This window comes from Solea solea, chromosome 9 (assembly GCF_958295425.1).
Source record: "Solea solea chromosome 9, fSolSol10.1, whole genome shotgun sequence".
Lineage (NCBI taxonomy): Eukaryota > Metazoa > Chordata > Actinopteri > Pleuronectiformes > Soleidae > Solea > Solea solea.
Window position 1 is genome coordinate 1,466,674 of NC_081142.1, and position 18,722 is coordinate 1,485,395.

The 18,722-nt window shown below is 40.5% G+C and overlaps 1 protein-coding gene across 5 annotated transcripts in view; it reads right to left on the bottom strand.

Moving 5' to 3' along the window:
- The window catches only part of ect2 (epithelial cell transforming 2), a 30,792-nt gene that overhangs the window by 3,433 nt on the left and 8,637 nt on the right, over nucleotides 1–18,722 (bottom strand). For 3 of the 5 annotated variants that reach the window (XM_058638924.1, XM_058638923.1, XM_058638925.1), the window contains 17 exons: nucleotides 17,907–17,980; nucleotides 14,735–14,865; nucleotides 14,335–14,450; nucleotides 13,740–13,802; nucleotides 12,600–12,825; nucleotides 11,757–11,881; nucleotides 10,504–10,623; nucleotides 10,348–10,416; nucleotides 9,728–9,838; nucleotides 9,360–9,456; nucleotides 8,942–9,023; nucleotides 8,537–8,615; nucleotides 8,315–8,434; nucleotides 6,842–6,980; nucleotides 4,627–4,781; nucleotides 3,661–3,768; nucleotides 2,623–2,760 (listed from right to left, as the gene is read on the bottom strand). In XM_058638924.1, coding sequence (XP_058494907.1) covers nucleotides 2,623–2,760; nucleotides 3,661–3,768; nucleotides 4,627–4,781; nucleotides 6,842–6,980; nucleotides 8,315–8,434; nucleotides 8,537–8,615; nucleotides 8,942–9,023; nucleotides 9,360–9,456; nucleotides 9,728–9,838; nucleotides 10,348–10,416; nucleotides 10,504–10,623; nucleotides 11,757–11,881; nucleotides 12,600–12,825; nucleotides 13,740–13,802; nucleotides 14,335–14,450; nucleotides 14,735–14,865; nucleotides 17,907–17,980 — 1,953 coding nt within the window. Of the gene's footprint in view, nucleotides 1–653; nucleotides 1,228–2,622; nucleotides 2,761–3,660; nucleotides 3,769–4,626; nucleotides 4,782–6,841; nucleotides 6,981–8,314; nucleotides 8,435–8,536; nucleotides 8,616–8,941; nucleotides 9,024–9,359; nucleotides 9,457–9,727; nucleotides 9,839–10,347; nucleotides 10,417–10,503; nucleotides 10,624–11,756; nucleotides 11,882–12,599; nucleotides 12,826–13,739; nucleotides 13,803–14,334; nucleotides 14,451–14,734; nucleotides 14,866–17,906; nucleotides 17,981–18,722 lie in introns of those variants that run through there. The other 2 variants (XM_058638920.1, XM_058638921.1) reach the window with 1 other exon arrangement.

Here is an 18,722-nt window from a genome sequence, read left to right on the forward strand (position 1 = left end):
GTCGAGCAACAAAAAAGACATATTTCAAACATTAAGTTTGGCTCAAGTACTTTCTTCTCACAATGTGCACCTGACAGGGTTGTTGGTAGTCAGAGTCTCCATTAACCAGTTTAAAAAACAAATAAACAAGCTTGACATGACAAGTATTTCTCAATAGTGATGATGCAACTCGAGCCAGAGGGAGAACAGAGAACATCATGGAGATGTTTAAGACCTTTTGTTGAAGCATGAACTGAAAACGTGTCATGACTCTGGTCAAAACCGTCACGTGACAAGAACAAATTACTCCCATCACATCCGTCTTCATACAGCAACCACCACAGAGTGAACAGTCCCAGCCACCACCAGATTGTAACCTCAGTGATTCCAAATCAACCCTTACAGAATCTGCTCATCACAACTCTGCCAATCTCTTGTGAGGAGAAGTATTACCTCCATATTTATAATATTAAATAATATATGGTATATATATCATACTACCAGTTGTTTTGAGTTTACGGGGTAACTTTATTAAATTGAACTGCAGAGTTGATTTGGTAGAAGAAAAGCACCAGTGTTATGAGGATGTTAAATCAGTATAAATGAGAGCAGGGAATTAGGAAATGTTTTGGTGTAGCCCTGGTTAAGACTAAACAACAGTAACTTTTGCTCACATCAGGCTCCAGGATTGACTTTGGCCGTGCTTTACAGCAGAGTCTCCTTGCGTGGACTGGTCAGAACAGCCTTGGCTGGGTCCTGGCGGACATGTGGGTCCCCGCTGGACGCAGATAAGATCCCACCTTTGACATAAAGTGGCTGAGGAGCCACAGATCTGAGCGGCATGTGTCTGTACACGTGCTGGCTAAGTCTAGGCTGGGGGCTTTTGGGGTGGTTGTGCTGGGTGGAGTTTCGAATGGCTGGGGTGGACATAGTGGTGGTGGATTTGGTGGGAGTGGTGGACTGTTGTGAAGTGAGGAGGCTTTGGTGAACATGTGCTGGTTGGGTCAATACTGGAGGATGAAGAATGGATTTTTGGGAAGTGGGAGTATGTCTGAACTCTGTGGTGAAACTGGGACCAGGGCTATGGGCAGGGTTGGGACCAGGACTGCGGGTGGGGCTGCAGGGGGTACGGATACAGACGGGAACCCTGGTCCTGACAGGGGGGTGGTCGAGAGAGTTAGAGCGCTGCACCACTGCACTACCCTTTGCAGATTCACTCAAACTGAATGTAGAGGCAGAGCGAGACATCTAGAGAGGAGAGACACAAGCAGCATGGATTTACATATGACGAAGGAAACCAGGACAAGACTGAGAGAAGAAACGAAGAGTGAGAAAGGAAGGTAACAAAGAAAATAGGTGTCGTTGACTGGAGGAGGGAAGAGGAGGTGGAGAAAATGAACGTCAGAGTCACGGGTGTCAGGTGAAGGTGCAAATTTTAAATATAACAATTAAAATACCTGCCCATTTAGATAAGAATATCAGACACTGTGCATATAGATGATCAGTGAAAGTATATAATGATTGTAAATAATTATATAAAGCCAACCAGCGACTGTATACAAACAAAATCAGTGGCTGTAAATAAAGTGTTTATACTCTCAGTGTAAAAATCTTGACGATGTGATTTAAAGCCTGAGACTGTGTTTAGATCATGGGGTGGAGCTTTGGGACTAAGGTCCTGCTGACACAAGCCGACCAATCATGAGTCAAGATGGACTCGGCTTGTTTTTACATAATCAGTAACTGATCTGAAACAGAACAATTGAGCATATATCTTTATAAGAACTACATAAAGTCACAGACTAGATTTGAAAACACCTTTAACATGTGCTTGGTTCATTTGCTAACATGGAGGAGCAATACTGCAGCCAACCACCAGGAGACAATACAGATGTTTTTACGTCATGTTGAAGTCCATTTAATTGTCTCTGCATTCATAGGTTCACTGAGGTCCACATGACACAGATGTGTACTAAGTGGGACAGCATATTGGAATGGAACCGAGTGTGGGATCGGATAGGATAGGAATAAGTGTCATGCCAGATTTACGTGGACCCTCATTTTGAATGAATGGACCCGCGGGCGTGTATGCATGTCAGAACAATTATGCAACTCTCTGCAGAGGTGGTGGAGCACAGCCTTAAGGAATGATCACACTGTCACTCTTTATTTACGGTCACCTCCCTTTAAATATTTTCCAATCACAGTCAATCTTTAATGAAGACACTATTGTGAGGTTTTAGACATTAAAAATAGCAGCGAAAATGCTGAATAATATATAAAGAAAAGGTAGAAAAAAAGAAGTCTCAGCACATTTGAGAACATAACCCCTTTTCCTTCTTCTTAATAAAGTTAGATCAAAGCTGACTCCAACTGAAAGCTGTTTCCTCGTGGACTGATTGAGAGATCAATGGCCCATTTTTCACAAAAGGAGACAGAGATGGATAGAAAAGTAAGGCGATTAGGAGCAGATGGACAGAGAGACAGACAACATAGACACGTTCTGATTTGTCATTGTTTTCTTTTTTCGGTTTGTCAAGAGATGAGCTATTAAAGGACATCTGTGTCTCAGTCAAGTTCTAATGGAGACAAACACTGGTGAAGGAAACATCAGTAACAGACTGATGGAGAGATCAGACTCACAGCCAGAGTGGAGCTGCTGCAAATGCGGTTTTCTTGACTCATGAGCCTCTGGGTTTTCTCATCCGGAGTACTGTTGGCCATGAACGCCCTCTGGATCACACGCTTCGGCGTCTTGGTGAATGAAAAAGCCCTCGTCACCTACAAAACACACAGTTATTAAAGCACTTGTGTTTCCCCATTGTTGTTTGATTGCTGCATGTTCACATCTAGTGTCTTGGGCATAGTTGTGTTCATGTTCCTGCGCTTGCATAACTGGAACCCAAATGATTAGAAGTCCCATTAATCAGTCCTCTCTGTCTGACCCAGAATAAGAACATTACATTTCAATTTCTCATATGCTGCACAAGATTTAACTCTTATTCTTATGAACAAAAACAAGTAAAAAACCACACACAAAAAAAAGATTACCTGCAGATCATAGAGGGTTTATATTAATAGTATCAGAGACGCAGACATTGCCTGCTGATTTTCTAGTTACTAGGAGCTGCACCTCGACTGCAGAGGAATTGGTTTGGGGGACAGAACATTTCATTTTTTTTTTTTAGAAGATTTGTAAATAATAAGGGAGTTCATCTTTATCTGACTGCTGACTGAAAACGAAGCCATGAACATCGATACAGAAAATTGACACCGTGCGTCGTGAAATGAAATCATTAGACCAGTGAAGATGCCCAGTCCTGATATATGTGTTTAATGTCAGTGGATTATTTAAATATATAGGAGCATTATCTACTATAGTGTTGTAATGGTGATGTGTTGCCTATCATACTGAGGATTGAATTGTGAACGTGTGATGCCATTGATCATTTGGCAATGGTGAATATTATAAAGTTTTTTTTAGACTAAAATATTATCAGACCATATTGTTCAAGATTTGAGGGAAAATCCATTCATGTGATAAATTCTTTTGCACACACACCAGGTTTAAATTGAATGAAAAAAAGGAATTCCTCTGCTGATGTAATGATCCCCTACACCACCACCACCCTTTCTTCTCCTCCTCCTGTGAGGATGACAGGATGATGAGACCTACTTTACCTTTTTGGACGTCTTCTTTATGGCCCTGGACGCTTTGCTCAGGGTGCTGTCCATGTCCTTGGTGCTGACCTGTAGTGAGTCTGGATCTGTGCATTGAATCATGTCCTCCTGCTCACAAAACAGACACAGGGCAAGCGGAGTATCAAAAATGATGACCTAAAGTTAACACAATTGATCGATAAACACACTGTACAAACAATACAGGGTGTTCTGTTAAATCAGCTGCAGAGAGGGAAAGAGTCTTTATTTCTCTCTGCCTCAGTCTGCAGATCCTTTCAGAGAGCAGAGCTCTGTCTCGTTGGTATTCACACTGCAGCGCTGACCCACTGAAAACAGCGCTGAGGACGCAGCTGTGAGACGAGCACACCAGAGGCCAATGATGCCCCCTGCTGCTGGCTCTGTTAACAGCTGACAGCCTCCCCTCTATGCCTTCCAGTGGGATCAATAATCAGTGATCAAGTCATAAATCAGTATTCCTTAATTTACCTAACCCATTACGAGCTTGTTGATATTTTGTGTGGTCTCATGCATTTATCTGTGCAGTGAAACAGCTGATATATGTAACTAAACCTCTGTTACCATAACAAAATACAATCATATTTGTTTTATAACAGCAGATAAGTAAACTGTTGACACATTTTTGAATTCTGGATTTAATCTGGGAATTTGGACTTTTTACCTCTGGGTTAAACCTGAGAATGTTTAACTTCAGAATTAAAAGGAGAAACATGGATTTCTGACTTAAGACATAAACATTGTTTTTAAACAAACTTGTGCTTGACACTAGCTTAGAGTATCAATACTTGACTGGGAGCTTAAAGGTGATTATGATAGTGGAGAAGATGATGCTGAAAGTTTAGTCTTCCAGAATAAATTAAACGCAGCAGAGCAATCGCAGCTTCCTACCGATCTGTGTGTGTGTGTGTGTGTGTGTGTGTGTGTGTGTGTGTGTGTGTGTCTTCTCACCGCATCAGCCTTGCAGATGGTGTTGGCAACATGGCGGCAAAGTGTTCGCAGCCAGGCGCTTTTAACCGTGTCCTCTCCGGTCAACTGGAAGCTGAACAACAGGTTCTCCTGTTCAGTCGGAGGGCGAACCACCAAGGCGAACGCATTCACACATTCTGAGGAGAGGAAGTGACAGAGTGAGCAGAACAGGCCGGGGCAGACAGAGATAAAAGGAGATAAAGAAGAGCAACAAAAAGAAGAAATCAGTCAGAGAAGAGATGAGGAGAATGAGACACAAAGAACGAATGGAAAGAAAATTAAAAAGATAGGAATTGGACAGAAAATAAAAAAGGTGAAGGGATGGAACGGTTCATAAAAAAAATATGTCGCGTTCTGTACGCTTGTCGCGGTTCGGGGTACGCGTGTACCGTTCGCTTTATGACGGGCATCGTAGTGTAAGCCTTGTGCCAGTGACCCAGTGAAGGCTTTTTTCCCATGTACTGTTGAGTGCAGCAGGTCAGAGAAGACAGGAGCCCCAGAGTTGGAGGATGCGCCAGCAGCATCGTTTCAGGTTTACTGTTGATGCACAAAACTGTAACTGTATGCAAGCACTGCACAACAGGCGTTACTTTATGCTAGCGGCAACACTTCAAATATGCTACTGCATCTGCAGAGACATCACCACAGTGTGACGCTTGACAGCACAAGGAAGAGCGAGTCCCCGCAGCCTTTAAACAGGCACTCGGTGAGAAGTCAGACAGGGAAAGACTAACAAGAAGCCATAAGACAAGCAATGGCAAAGATATTCAGCCTTATGCCGTGGTGGAGGACGCAGGATTTCAACATATGATTAAAGTACTTGAGCCACGGTCTAATATTCTATCCCACTGTCCCTTCAGCAACACAGTAATTCCTGAACTTTATGAAGAGAAACGACAACGAATTGCCAAAGAATTGTCCGACACAGCTTATGTGGCTCTTACTACAGATGGATGGACCTCCAGGGCCACTGAAACTTTTCAAACTGCGACTAAACGTTTCATGAAAAGCTGAGTTTTGAAGGCCCACCCACTTTATGAAAGCCACACAAGTGAGCATCTTTCTGAAGCACTGACACAAGCAGTGACAGAATGGAAGCGAGAATAAATATATAAACGTGTAAATGCAGCAATGTCTCTCTCTGGATTGTTACAATGATGTGCTTAATCCCAAATTAAACTGCCTCATTATTTCAGTTTTTGCAAGATTGCATGACATGTCCTTAAGAATATCTGATAAAAAAAAAAAATCTAATTATTAGGGCTATAGATCCGATACATGGTATTTTTAGAGTGTAAGAAAAATAGAAAAAGAGCAACTGAGCCGAAAACCGTGATATGAAACAAACCATGGATTTTGTGAACCGTTTCCACGCCTAATTTAAATGTAAAAATAACCAGGTTTGTAGGGGAAAAAAAACACACAAAAAAACCTTTAAATCATTTACACAGTAAATGTGACAAGTTGTGTGTGTGTGTGTGTAAAACAAATAGAACCCCTCATTCACCACTAAAGAGCTGAAACATTAAGAAAAAATCAATCATATATATTACATAGATGAAAGCATAACGTTGAATCCCATACTAGATGAAAATATTCTGCCGATCCCATAATTTTCCTTGGAATAATTTGACAATAAATTGTTTGATCTGAAAGTAATTTATTAAATATTTGCTCAGAAAATTAAATTGATTCATTATTTATTGCACTGGGAAGCCTTTCATTTAAAAAAGAAACAAACATAATTATTTTTAATGGATTAATCTGGAAACTACCATTTGAGAATCACTACATAACTGTTAAAGGATAATAACATTTTTAAACTGTCATCTCTTTATTTAGAAAAAAGAGAGTCTGTGTTGCTGGGTCAAAGGAAAGTGAGAGCCGACTGTTGAGCCACTGTTGTGAACATAATCCTGCTCACTGTGGAACATTTTTAAAAACACCCTGGGAATGAAATGATTTTATGAGCTGACTCTGAGCAGTGCAGCATCTTTAATAGAACACACTGTGAAACAGCTTCTGCTATAAAACTGTGTTCACATAAATGAATGAAGCTCCTGCTCTGTCATTGTACTGTGATACAGGGACACTCCAAAGGGGTGTTTAACCACTTTGGGGTATAACAATGGATATAAAACCCCCCTTAGTGAGCAGTAACTGCATTAGCTGTGTGGTGCCGGTGTGTGTGTGTTACCCTCAGTGTCCTGCAGGTCTAGCACTCTTCGGATCTGGGACAGTGGCATCAGTGTGATGTGTTTGAGTGGAGGCGGTGGCCTCGTCTGTCCCAGTGGACTCTTAAACGTGTTGATCACCTTGTGACGCTTCCTTGCGATCTGTAGACAAATGTGAGCAAAGAAAGGTAATGTCAAATTATGCATTTCACTGTGTGCGAGTGAAGATGTTAAGTGTCAATTAATCAATGAGGCACTCACTGAGCAGAAAGAGGAAAGAAAAAAGGAAGGAAGGAAGGCAGGCAGAGAGGAAGGAAGCATGGGGTAAAAGAGGACACAAAAGAGGCAGTGTGAGTGAAGAGTGTGATTATATATGAACACTGAAGTTAATCAATGACTAGTGATGATGGAGAGGAACAATGAGGCCACCCACTCTAACACAATGTTCACTACACATAAAGGACTATATGGAAGGTTGTCAGATGTATGCATGTGTGTGTGTGTGTGTGTGTGGGAGTTCAACACACACACACACACGTGCCTGAAAGAGTGCCACCACCCACCACGTCTCTCTCATCATTAGAGCCTGGCCTGTTCTCACGCTGTACCCCTTTGCTAATTAACACTCACAATGATTATGTCAGCTGTGATGTACTGCACACGCGCTTTTCACCTTTTAAATCAAGGCGCTTTTTCCTCAGTGTGTCTTTAAATTAGGAACATGCTGAGATCCAGCTGATCCAGTTTCTTTTTATGTACAGAGAGAAAGAAGAGGAGGAGGAGGAGGAGGTGTTTGCAGACTCTCTCTCAACATCACAAGAGTTTAATGCAATGAAAACCAAATGTTTGACATAATTGTATATCATAAAATGCCTTGACATTGACATTAGCCTTAAAAAAACTAGATCGAGGTTAAAGGGTCAGATCTTAGAGTGGATTAATTAATAGATTAGGGTACCAAAGTTGTGGTGTTATTAATAGTGCTTTTCATTATCAGATTTGTACTGGAAACCTGTTTTGTTCTGGTACAAATCAATGTAAAGTGTGACTACTTCCTGTCGAAACAATTTACTATAGGTTCACGTTCATCTTTACTGTGCAGCTAAAAACAAGAGTGACACGGAGGACCCTGATATCAACCAGACAAACGTCTGGTTGATATCAGGGTCCTCCTGCATACACAATAGTCACTCAGCCAATCTTAGAGAGCACCACTTCCTTTCATCCTGGCTTTCAGCATAAAAAAAAAGAAGCTTTTTAATACTTCTTATATAGAACCTTTGCCATAACAATAAAATAGCTAACAATCTAGATTTTTATGTTATTTTTAGAGTTAGTAGTCATTCCATAGGTGTCTTTCGTAGTAACAAGAGTAGTGGAGGAAGAATGAGGAATGTGAATGAATCAAGTAAAACTGAGATGTTTGGACAAAGGGTTGTGAAAATGTTCCCAGTAAAAAAAGGTAAAAGGTTTCTTAGTATTTGTGTAATTCACACCTCCAGACAGTCATTGAAGAGGAAAAGCGTGACGTTTTCTCCGCGGTCACATGGCTGGTCTCCAAGGGCAATGGTTTCTACTCGGTAAACCAGGCTGCGATGAGATGACAACAGGTTGGCCTGCACACAAGACAAGTTCTTTATATCAAAGCTGGCACCTTTTGTATAATTGTAAACAATTATAGCACCAAAGACATGACAACTAAAGAAATGTAAACTTACGGGACAACCATCAACTTCATAAACAACATCAAAGATCTGCTTTTGTCCTTCCGTCTTCCTCTTGTCCTCATTGATATGACTGGTTGGGAAGAACAGAGAAAGCTTTAAATATCTGTTGTAGGTTCTAAACGATATTCTGTTCTAGGGTTACAGAAGTAGGATTAAAGTCTTCATCCACTCACAACTGTTTATGTGGACTGGTGAATGACCATTTCAGAGATCATTCATTTTAGAAACCAGCACACCTGACAAAAACAACATTACATGCTTTCTCCTGTCTAGTGTTTGAATGAGAAGCTGTACAGATGTTCCTAATAAACTGCTTGATGAGAGTATATCAAGATTTATCTTACATTACTATGACGGGAGCTCACATTTACATATCCCATATCCTCGTCTACTCACGTCATGACTTCTTTCAGGGAATCAATGGCTTTCTCCAGCATCATCTTGTCTGGGTTGTCATTTGAAGTGTGTTTCCTTATGTCTGTACAAAAGAAGGGGAGGGTGAGGAATGAAGAGACAAAATGAGGTGAGGGCAAAAGAAAAGAACAGAACAATAAGGAGGAGACGAGACGAGACGAGACGCCGGTATGAGAAGGAGAAAGGAAGAAGGTAGGAGGAAAAGATAGAGAGCAGGTATGGAGAGAAAAAAGCAAGGAGATAGGAGGAGGAGATTGGTAGGAGATAAGCAGGTATGAGGAGGAGAAAGGCAAGAGAAAGAAAGAAAGAGGTGACAAGGAAAAGACCAGGTCAGATGAAATCAACACAAAACATTTTTTGGCATGACTGATTCACCAGAAAGTGTGTGTGTGTGTGTTACCGTTGAGCAGAAGCACCACACTTGGCAGCCTCTGCACAGGTCTGATGAGTAAGTCCACCAGTGACTGTCTGCCACACTCTGGCTTTGCCTGGTTGATCTGTGATATTAAACAGACTTAGATTCATATTTTCAGCACTAGTCATACGACACAGCGTGAGTCAGTTTAAACTTCTGCTCGTTGGTCACTATAACAGAGTTTACGGTGCTGAGCAGACATTACTTCAAATATGAACTATTCATATTTGTGTCAGTTTACAAAACGTGACATTGTTTTACTGTTTTCTCTGATGCAGAGTGATGCAGAGTGTACCTGTGTGGTGTTAGGTTCACACACAGCAGTGCATGATGTACAAATGTAAAGGTCATACCTTGAGGAAAGCGTGAAATCGAGGATTCTGTTTCTCACAGCGTACAATAGTCTCCTTGGTCATTTCGAAAAAGTTGACGAACGGTGGGTAAGCCTTCACCAGCTCTTTGGACTTGAGACATGAGGAGGAAAGGTCAGACAACACACACGGAAACACAAACAACCTTTCACATAGACAAACTTGTGTTGTTTTTTTGGTTTGCGTCTCCAGACTCCATCAAAATCGATTGAGTAATTGTTACTTCAAATGGGTGTACAATTTTAAAGTTGCTTTAAAATGGTTACATTCATTGCATTGATTATTATGAGTAATTTATAAATTGTTGTAAAGAGAGTTTGGTTTTGTACTCTACTTATGCAGAAGCCTGAATCAAAGTTCAGTTTCAAACAAACAAAACAACATGATCCTATCGTCTCGTGTGTTCATCGGAGTTGGGATTTAAGGTTTTGCTGTTCTATAATGGTTTCACATTATAGAACAGCATGTTTTAGATCTTTGCTATGGAGCTACATCGTTTCATCTCCATATACTAGGACTGTAACAACTTATGTTATATCTACATGCTTTATTTTAAAACAAACCAATAAATAATGCACCAAAAGCAGTTTGTTTGAACTCACATATTTGAGAATGATGTCGCCGACACTCTTGTCCTCTGACCAGTCGCTCAGCAGCTCTTCAAGGTCACTCTGATGAAAACAAACCATCGTACAGGGTAAATACCAGGTCAACAAAGGTCAAACCATCACAGTGACGTGACCGTTTACACATCCCACCTTTATTCTGGTGTGAACGTCATAGATGTCAGGGATGCTGCCAAATATTGTCTTGATCTCCTCTTGAGCAAGGATGGGTCCGCCCACCTGCCCCTCCTTCTCCAGTGGATCTTTGAAAAGCTTCAAAGAAATAAATAAACAATATACAAATAACTATCTATGAAACAGACAGTAATCAACAATCAAGACAGTAATCAACAGCTCTTCATCTCCACCCAAGCATGCCGTGATTACTGAACGAGTCAGCCAAAACTGTGGATTCCCTGTGATAAATGATCTTCAAGCAGCATTTAGGTGATGTCAGCATGTGGCGAGATAGTTTTTTCTTTCTTTTTTAAGAATTAAAAGGTATATTTCAGGATTTTATGAGCTCATTGAAACATTGCTGTGACCAGGGACAACATAAAAAAAGTAATTTAACCGCCATCTTGAGATTGTGTCTATGGTTGTGCCTTGCTGTTAGATAGATAACTACTTTGTCTCCTTAAGGAAATTGGATTGCAGCAGCAATCACCCAGCCGTCCACATAACGACAATAACAAACATTGCATCACATCACAATACAGATTTATATTCATATTTACACTGCACCTATGTCTTAGCCAGCTAGACATGGTAGTTATTGTTAGAGTTTAGTGGGATAAGATACATTTGGGATCTTTCAATAATGCCAGATGTCAAAACGCTTTAAATAAAAGCACAACAACACATAACAATGACCGGCTCAGGCTTTGATAGAGGTGCCATTTACCCTGTTGTAAGGTGATGTATCAAAATAATTGTTGTCACATTCATTATCAAAAACACAAGCCTGATACAGGGCGTAACCACCCCAAACTGTACTGTACCATGATGGAAACACAGCATAACAAACTGACTATGTGGCCCATACTATAACTCTGAAAAAACCCCAGAACAATCTGGACGGAGGAATTTAATTCATTTATCAGATTTAATTCACCAGTGAGGTTAAGGGACAGTAAAACCAAGTACAATACAACAGAGAACAGATGACAAGAAAGTCATCTGAGGCATAAAATGGGACTGAATTAAAATGAGGAAAACGAGAAGTCTAACAAAAAAAAAAAAATGCTTATAAAGAAAGAGTTTTTAAAGGGGGCATGGAGACAGAGAGAGAGAGAGAGAAGTGGTCAGGCAGGTCATTTTCTCCTTCACTGCTCAGCAGTCCGATTCTCTGCAGGGACCAACTGATAAGACAGGCAGCAGAGGAACAACCCCACACACACACCTACCTGTAGGACGGTGTTTAAAATGTCTACATAGTTGCTCTCAGTCTGGTAGAGCTCCTTGGAGACCTGCCACCTGGCTGACTGCTTGGACACGATCGAAGTAGAACTCCTGGACGGCTTCGAACTCTCTGGAATAACAAGATGGACAGTGAAGGAAGGGGAGACATTTGTTTTTTTTTTTATCCTGCAGCAAAGCTCAGACAGAGGCTGTCTCAGGTCCATCCTCAACAACTATAACATATTAAAACTGAATAAAAGCAGCTCATCACCTGTATGAAGATGTAGGAAAAATGTGTTATAAAATATGTTTAATGCTTCAATGTTATGTTTTTCTAAACTAATTTAATGATGTCTACCTTTTAAAATGCTACACTGCAGTGTAACAAGAGCTTAATTAACATTGTTTCAACAAAAACAGTCCAGTACTGCACACACTGGCGCTTGGTGATACTACTATACATACTTTTTGTGGGTCTTGTAAAGACCAATACTTCACATTGACATATTTGAGCAGATGAAACTAATGTGCAACTTGTTCCTCTTTCTACAATTTACCTGAACTTGGCCTAAGATCTGTTAACAGCATCATTCTCTACCTGAAGAAGAACCTGACCTTGCTTTGTTCTTCTCTGCTCCTCATCATCTGACTGCTGAAGGACACTGTTCTCCTGCCTTCCCTGTCTGTGCTAATCCTCCCCTTTGTCATCCCTCTCTCTGTGTCACAGTATTTTCTCCTTTGCTCCCTGAACTGTTTCCTACTCTGTCATCTAGAATGAAAAGGGGTAATTAAACCAATGGTTCCAGTGCCTGTTCGGTCCCAGGAATCAAGCGGGTGTTTTTCAGTACCTGCCAAAGCCTTGCATGTCTCAGGGGTGTTTGAGATGTCCAGCAGAGAACCCATGGACAAGGAGTGCTCTGCTGACGGCCTTTTTCGAGGTGGAGGGAAAGGTGAGATCTCCGTCTCTTTGGTGAGCTGAGCCAGCGTGTCCCTGAGGCGTCGCCGCTTACGATTACTGTTGGGCGTTGTGAGGGACAGAAGGGACACGGCCTTCTTCATGGCTGGACTGTCATTCTAAAGTGCAGAGAGACAAAGGGTTAGAAAATAATATGAAATAATGTGTTTTGGTATGCAAAGGCCACCGTAGTTTGCAGTTAATAAGCAAAGGAGTAGAGCTGAAACAATTAATCGGTTAATCGAGTATTAATCGATTACTAAATTAATTGACAACTATTTTGATAATCTAATCGGTTTTAAGCTTTTTTCATGATTAAAACAAGATTTCTGATTGTTTAAGCTTCTTAAATGTTTTCTTCATTTCTGCGCTCTAAATAACACAGAAATTATTAAAAGTTAATAATTTTGGTTTGTGGACAAAACAAGACATTTGAGAACATGATCATTTCCAGGTTTGACGAACATCAATCAACATTTTTTAAGGTTTTCTGATATTTTATGGACCAAACGATTAATCGAGAAAATAATCGACAGATTGATCGATTATGAAAATAATCGTTGCAGCTTTAATAATAAAAACACGGAAATGTATTCTTTACGTGCGGCCCGGTACCAATTCACCCACAGATCGGTAGCGTCCACGACCCAGGTGTTGAGGACCACTGCTCTAGAGTCTCATCATTCTGATGTACTGGGCCTTTAACAGTTCATCTGTAACTCTAAGTGAAAATTTGATTCAAATTTAAAAGGATTCTCTTAAGACGTTCTTATTTATAATAAGGTCGTCCTACTGAGTGTGCCAGATGTGATTAAATTTACAGCTAAGTAATTTATTATATCACATTCATAAAGAAATGAGGTCGTGCACAGTGGTCACCACATTCTTATCAGTTCAGAGTGTTGATATCATTTATTTTCTTAATGTGTTCTTGAGATGAAAAGGCTCAGGCATGAAATGGCTAAAACTGTGAAGAATCTAATCAATTCATCTTTGGGTGAACACCTGTAAACATGACCCATCATGCACTCACCTTCTCATACAGGTACATGGACTCTCCAGCTCGAGCATCCATCTGAATGCTTCCCCAAAACCACTGCAACAGACAAAAACAAGAAAGAAATGTTTGAATCCACGGCTGAATAAGGAAAAAACAACATTTCTGATACTATAATGAGACACAGTGAGGCAAAACAAGCCCTATTGATTGTAAAGCTATAACTACAGCTAAACCACAACTCCACCTCAATCCTGTGTATTCATGCACTGGAAGGAAAATCTATGACTGATAACCATCTCTGACAGCACAGACACAAAGAGACTAAGACTGTATCGACTGAGCTTTAACTTGAAAGAATCCTGATCAGATTATCATTCAACTTTCTTTTTAGAGGGAAACATAGATGATTCATTATTGTGCGCCAAGCCAAGTGTTTTCAGAGTGTTTCAAATATTCTCTTGATCTCAACATGGTACCAGACCAATATTAGACTTATAGAAGCAGAGTTGAGTTCAAGGATGTTTAGTTTCCAGTCTCACAAAAGAAAAATTAACATGTTTTACATTTTTGTCTTAGTTTTTTTAAACAAATTAACAAGTGCTACGGTCATAAAAACTTGAAGGCCTACCTCCTGTTTGACCACATAGAGCTTTTTAGAGGGAACGAATGGCAGCTCTTTGACTGAGTTTTCCTCCACCACCATGTGTGTGCAGCGCTCATCTCCAACCTCAAGATAATGGCCACCTTACACACACACACACACACACACACACACACACACACACACACACACACAGAGACAGACAGACAGACAGACAGAGAAACACAGAGATGATTATAAATAAACAAACACACATTGGACCTCCAGAGTTTAAACTGTTCTGTAATACATGTTTTTCTATATATTTTAATTTGAGTATTTTATAACAGCATCACTTTTCTGAACTACAGGTGAAGAGACGTGTAACCAAAAACACAGAGAAACATGACAGCTGCAGAGACAGATTCCAGCGTGCTGCAGCACTGACCGTGTTTCAAAGTCCGCTCCTCCATGTTCACTTTTTCCTCCACTGAGAAACCCAGAAAACTCAGGACACAGTCCTGAAACGGAGGCACTTTGAACTCTGTCCGAAACTCCTCGTCTCCAGCATGGAAGCTCCTGCACGAGGGAGAGAGACACACAAAGATGTCAAAAAAGCAGCTTCATTACAACAACCGTGTTTGTGATCAAATACTTTTAACACGTTGTGACACGTCTTCCATAATTGTAAAATTGCACTAAGACACTGTTCATCAAAACAGTAAATAGTTCAACAATATAGAGGAGAACTAGCATAAAAATTATACACAGAAGTTTGCAAGTGAGTGACAGAAAAATGGCAGAAAATGAAGCGTGCTATTGAAAGCTTTTCCAGACTTATGGCGTGTTTCCACCGGCTCTACTCGCAGAGGCATGGTGCGGTTAAGTTGCGTTTCCACTAGCATAGTACCTGGTACCAGGTTCCAAGCACGCCGAGTAGGCACCATGCTTGACGTCACCAGACTGCCGGCCACTGATTGGTCAGAGTGCCGTCACAGGACGAGACGTCCAACACAGAGATCAAGCCGAACAATGCTGAACTGTAGATCAGTTAACTTAACAATCCTAAAAACGTGGGTTAATCTCCAACAACTACCAGGGAAAAATCTCAATATTCTGGTGGAGTCTGGTGTATTTAGCGACAGCACTGCTGATCGTGACCGGCATCATAGACCCTGTCGCTGTATTTAAGTCCAGTGACTGTGTCAGACAGAGTCTGTGCTCTGGTCATGGAGGAAGTACTGAACTAATATTTTTAATTAACTGATTCTAGTGATTTGATTCAGTTACACTGAAAACAACTACCGTTTCACCAGCCGTGCAGTGATGACTCCGCCCACGCTGTGGAGATGCAACCTAAACCGTGCCGTGCTATGCTGAGGCGAGGCGGTACCATAGTGGAAAAGGGCCATTATTGACCCTAGCTTTAAACCACATGAATGAGAGATTCACTCAGAAGCAGATATGACACAATGAGGTCTCAGTGAGGTCTCACTCTGTTGGACTCACAGAAAACCTTTAATTATTTTCTGTCGTCCACTCACAGCTGCACAGTAGTGGTACAGAGAGAATCTTTGACGACATACAGACACTGAGTCACAGAAGAGAAACAGTTGCTCATCATTTCAAACTGCTGCACAGAATGAACATGAAAAGCTGGAGAAATGTAAATTGTAAATGTAGTTTTACTTAAGACAAAGAGCATGTTTACACAACATTAGAATAAAACAATTTATCATGTTTGACTTTTAACATCCATGTAAACATGCGAGTCTCACAGAAAGTCCCACGCTTTTCTGTCACCCAATCAGCTGAATGTCATGGGTCTAGCTCTCCCCATACTGTACTATTTCTCTGGTACCCCAAGGGAAGTGTGCTAAAAAATGAAACAGTTGGAGGCAGATATTCTGGTCTTATCCATAATGGAAACACAAAAAATACATACTGTACCGTTCCACTCAGTAGAAACACACTATTAGCGACATATCAGTCATATTTCTACACCAAAATCTAATTACTCAAAGTAGAACCAACACACAGAGAAAATGCCATGGGGAGTTGAGTGACTCCTGCATCTTTATCTTCAGCTGGACTCTATCTCGTCTAAGATAATATGACTAAGATAATTGACATTATTTATTATTTATCATATTCCACAGACTAAAGAAAACATTTTTGTTTTGTACAGATTGCACAAATCATTTTAAATGTTTTTCAATGACAATGAGAATAATTATGTAAAAATGACCACCCCTTCTAATATTGCAAATGTCAGTCAAAATAATTGCAATTGTTCTTTGACAAAAACATGTAGAAATTCAGGCCAGTTCAATTTTTTTGGACTGACAAGGAGACTGATTTTATGCTCTGTCAGCTTATATTGGATTTTTTTTTTTTTTTTTTAAGTGAATGGATGATGAGCGGGGCTCAAAATGATAAAAAGTAAAACCTGAAATCCACCTTATACTAACAAACTGAAAAGGGGCTCTTTACCCCCGAGCACAGCAGGGGCGGACTCAATTCTTGCAATAAATCAACTCCCCACTAGGGCTGGGCGATTAATTTGCTTGGACGATGTTAAAAAAATGAAAATCGATTTTTCTGATTTGTCCTTTTTACAGCGCTCACTCGCTCAGCTCCTGTTCCCTCCGCTCCATTCCTCTCCCCCTCCCTCCACTAGTTCTCTGACAATATCAACATGGCAGCGTGCGCGGAAAACAGCGAGAGTGCCGTCACAGGAAGAGACGTCCGACACAAGGATCAAGCCGAACACTGCCCAACTGTAAATCAGTTAAAAACACTTAGGGACAGCACCGCTGATCGCCACCGGCATAAACTGCCGCTGTATGTGACTGTATCAGACTGAGTCTGTGCTCTGGAGACCTCCGACACAAGGATCAAGCTGAACACAGCTGAACACGAACTGTAAATCAGTTAAAAAAGATTTAACAATCCTAAAAACGTGAGTTAATCTCCGACAATTACCGGGGGAAATGTCTAAAATCTCAATATTTAAGTATCACACTGCCGCTGTATTTCAGTCCAGAGTCTGTGCTCCAGTCATGGAGGACGTACTGAACAAATATTTTGAATTAACTGACACTGAAAACAACTGCTTTACAAGTCACAAGACACTTGTTTGTGTGTGTGTGTGCGCGCTTGTGTGTGTGTGTGAAGAATGTCATTCATTTGCAGAATTATAATAATAAATATAATAAATATTTTGTATTTAGTAGTTCGAATTAAAATCGAAACTTAGATCTGGTATAAAAAAAATTGGGGATTTTATTTTTTGGCCATATCGCGCAGCCCTACTCCCCACTAATGTTTGGATGCCAGGACAAGGGCATTAGTCCCTCCCTCACTCGTTCTTTTTGCTCCCTTGGTTTGTTTTATTTTGTTTGCTGCCGGGCCTTAGGAAGCTGCCTGCTGATTGGCTACTGAGTTTTGGAGTGACAGCTCAAAACCGGAAGCTTCCTAAGGCCCGCCCGCAAACAAAAAAAACATGTAGTGAAATACAGTTCAAATTTGAGCTCAGGGAAACTGTGTTGACATGAGAATCACATAAACATATGCATTCAACAGCACAATGTTTCATAAGACGTCTAAGAGGGACTTACATGTCATCTCTTCTCTCCCAGGCTTTATGAATCCACGATGGAGTGAGGATGGGTGTCCCCAGACACACAGCCAGCTGAGAGAGGGGAAAATAAAGGAATAAAAGGACAAATTAGAAGAGACATAACCTTAACGTTAACAGAAAAAAGGCAAGGTTATTACCTCTGCAAATGTTTGTAACTACAAAAACTTTAATTATTTTCAGTACAATGACCTGCCAGGTGGTTCTTATTACTACCAGATCATGACTTACATCATTTGAAAATGTTTCTACTTTCTCTTTTCTATTCAGGATCAAACTATAAAAAGGAAAAGCTAGACTATGCTGAACATAAAAAAAAAACAAGAATCTACTGTGGGGGACCAGCATCAATCATTCAGAGAAGGTCAAGTGTCAATCTATTCATTTATCTATCCTATTATCTCGGCTTGTCCTCATGGAGAAGACTATGTACTCAACTGGGTTTAAAAAGAATATAAATGAAAACTATATTATCACTTTGGTAAACCACTGTTCCAGTTTATTTACACAGGGGTGATGGAGGAGGTGAACATAAAATAAGTTGGTCTGCAACGTTCAAGTTCAGTTTTTTAATGATTTTTGTTCAAAACTTCTGTGTTAGTACTTTTTGAATAACACTGGACTGTTGAGGTTGGGAGCGAGGTGCATAAACACGATATAAATACAGACTAGAGGTGGTCAAGGTATAGAGTCTCAGATAATATCGGGATTTGGATTGCAGTTTTAAAGATATTCAAATTGAATGTTTATCCAGAATTCAATGTTTCTACACTGTAGCTCAGATTTAAGTTTAAAG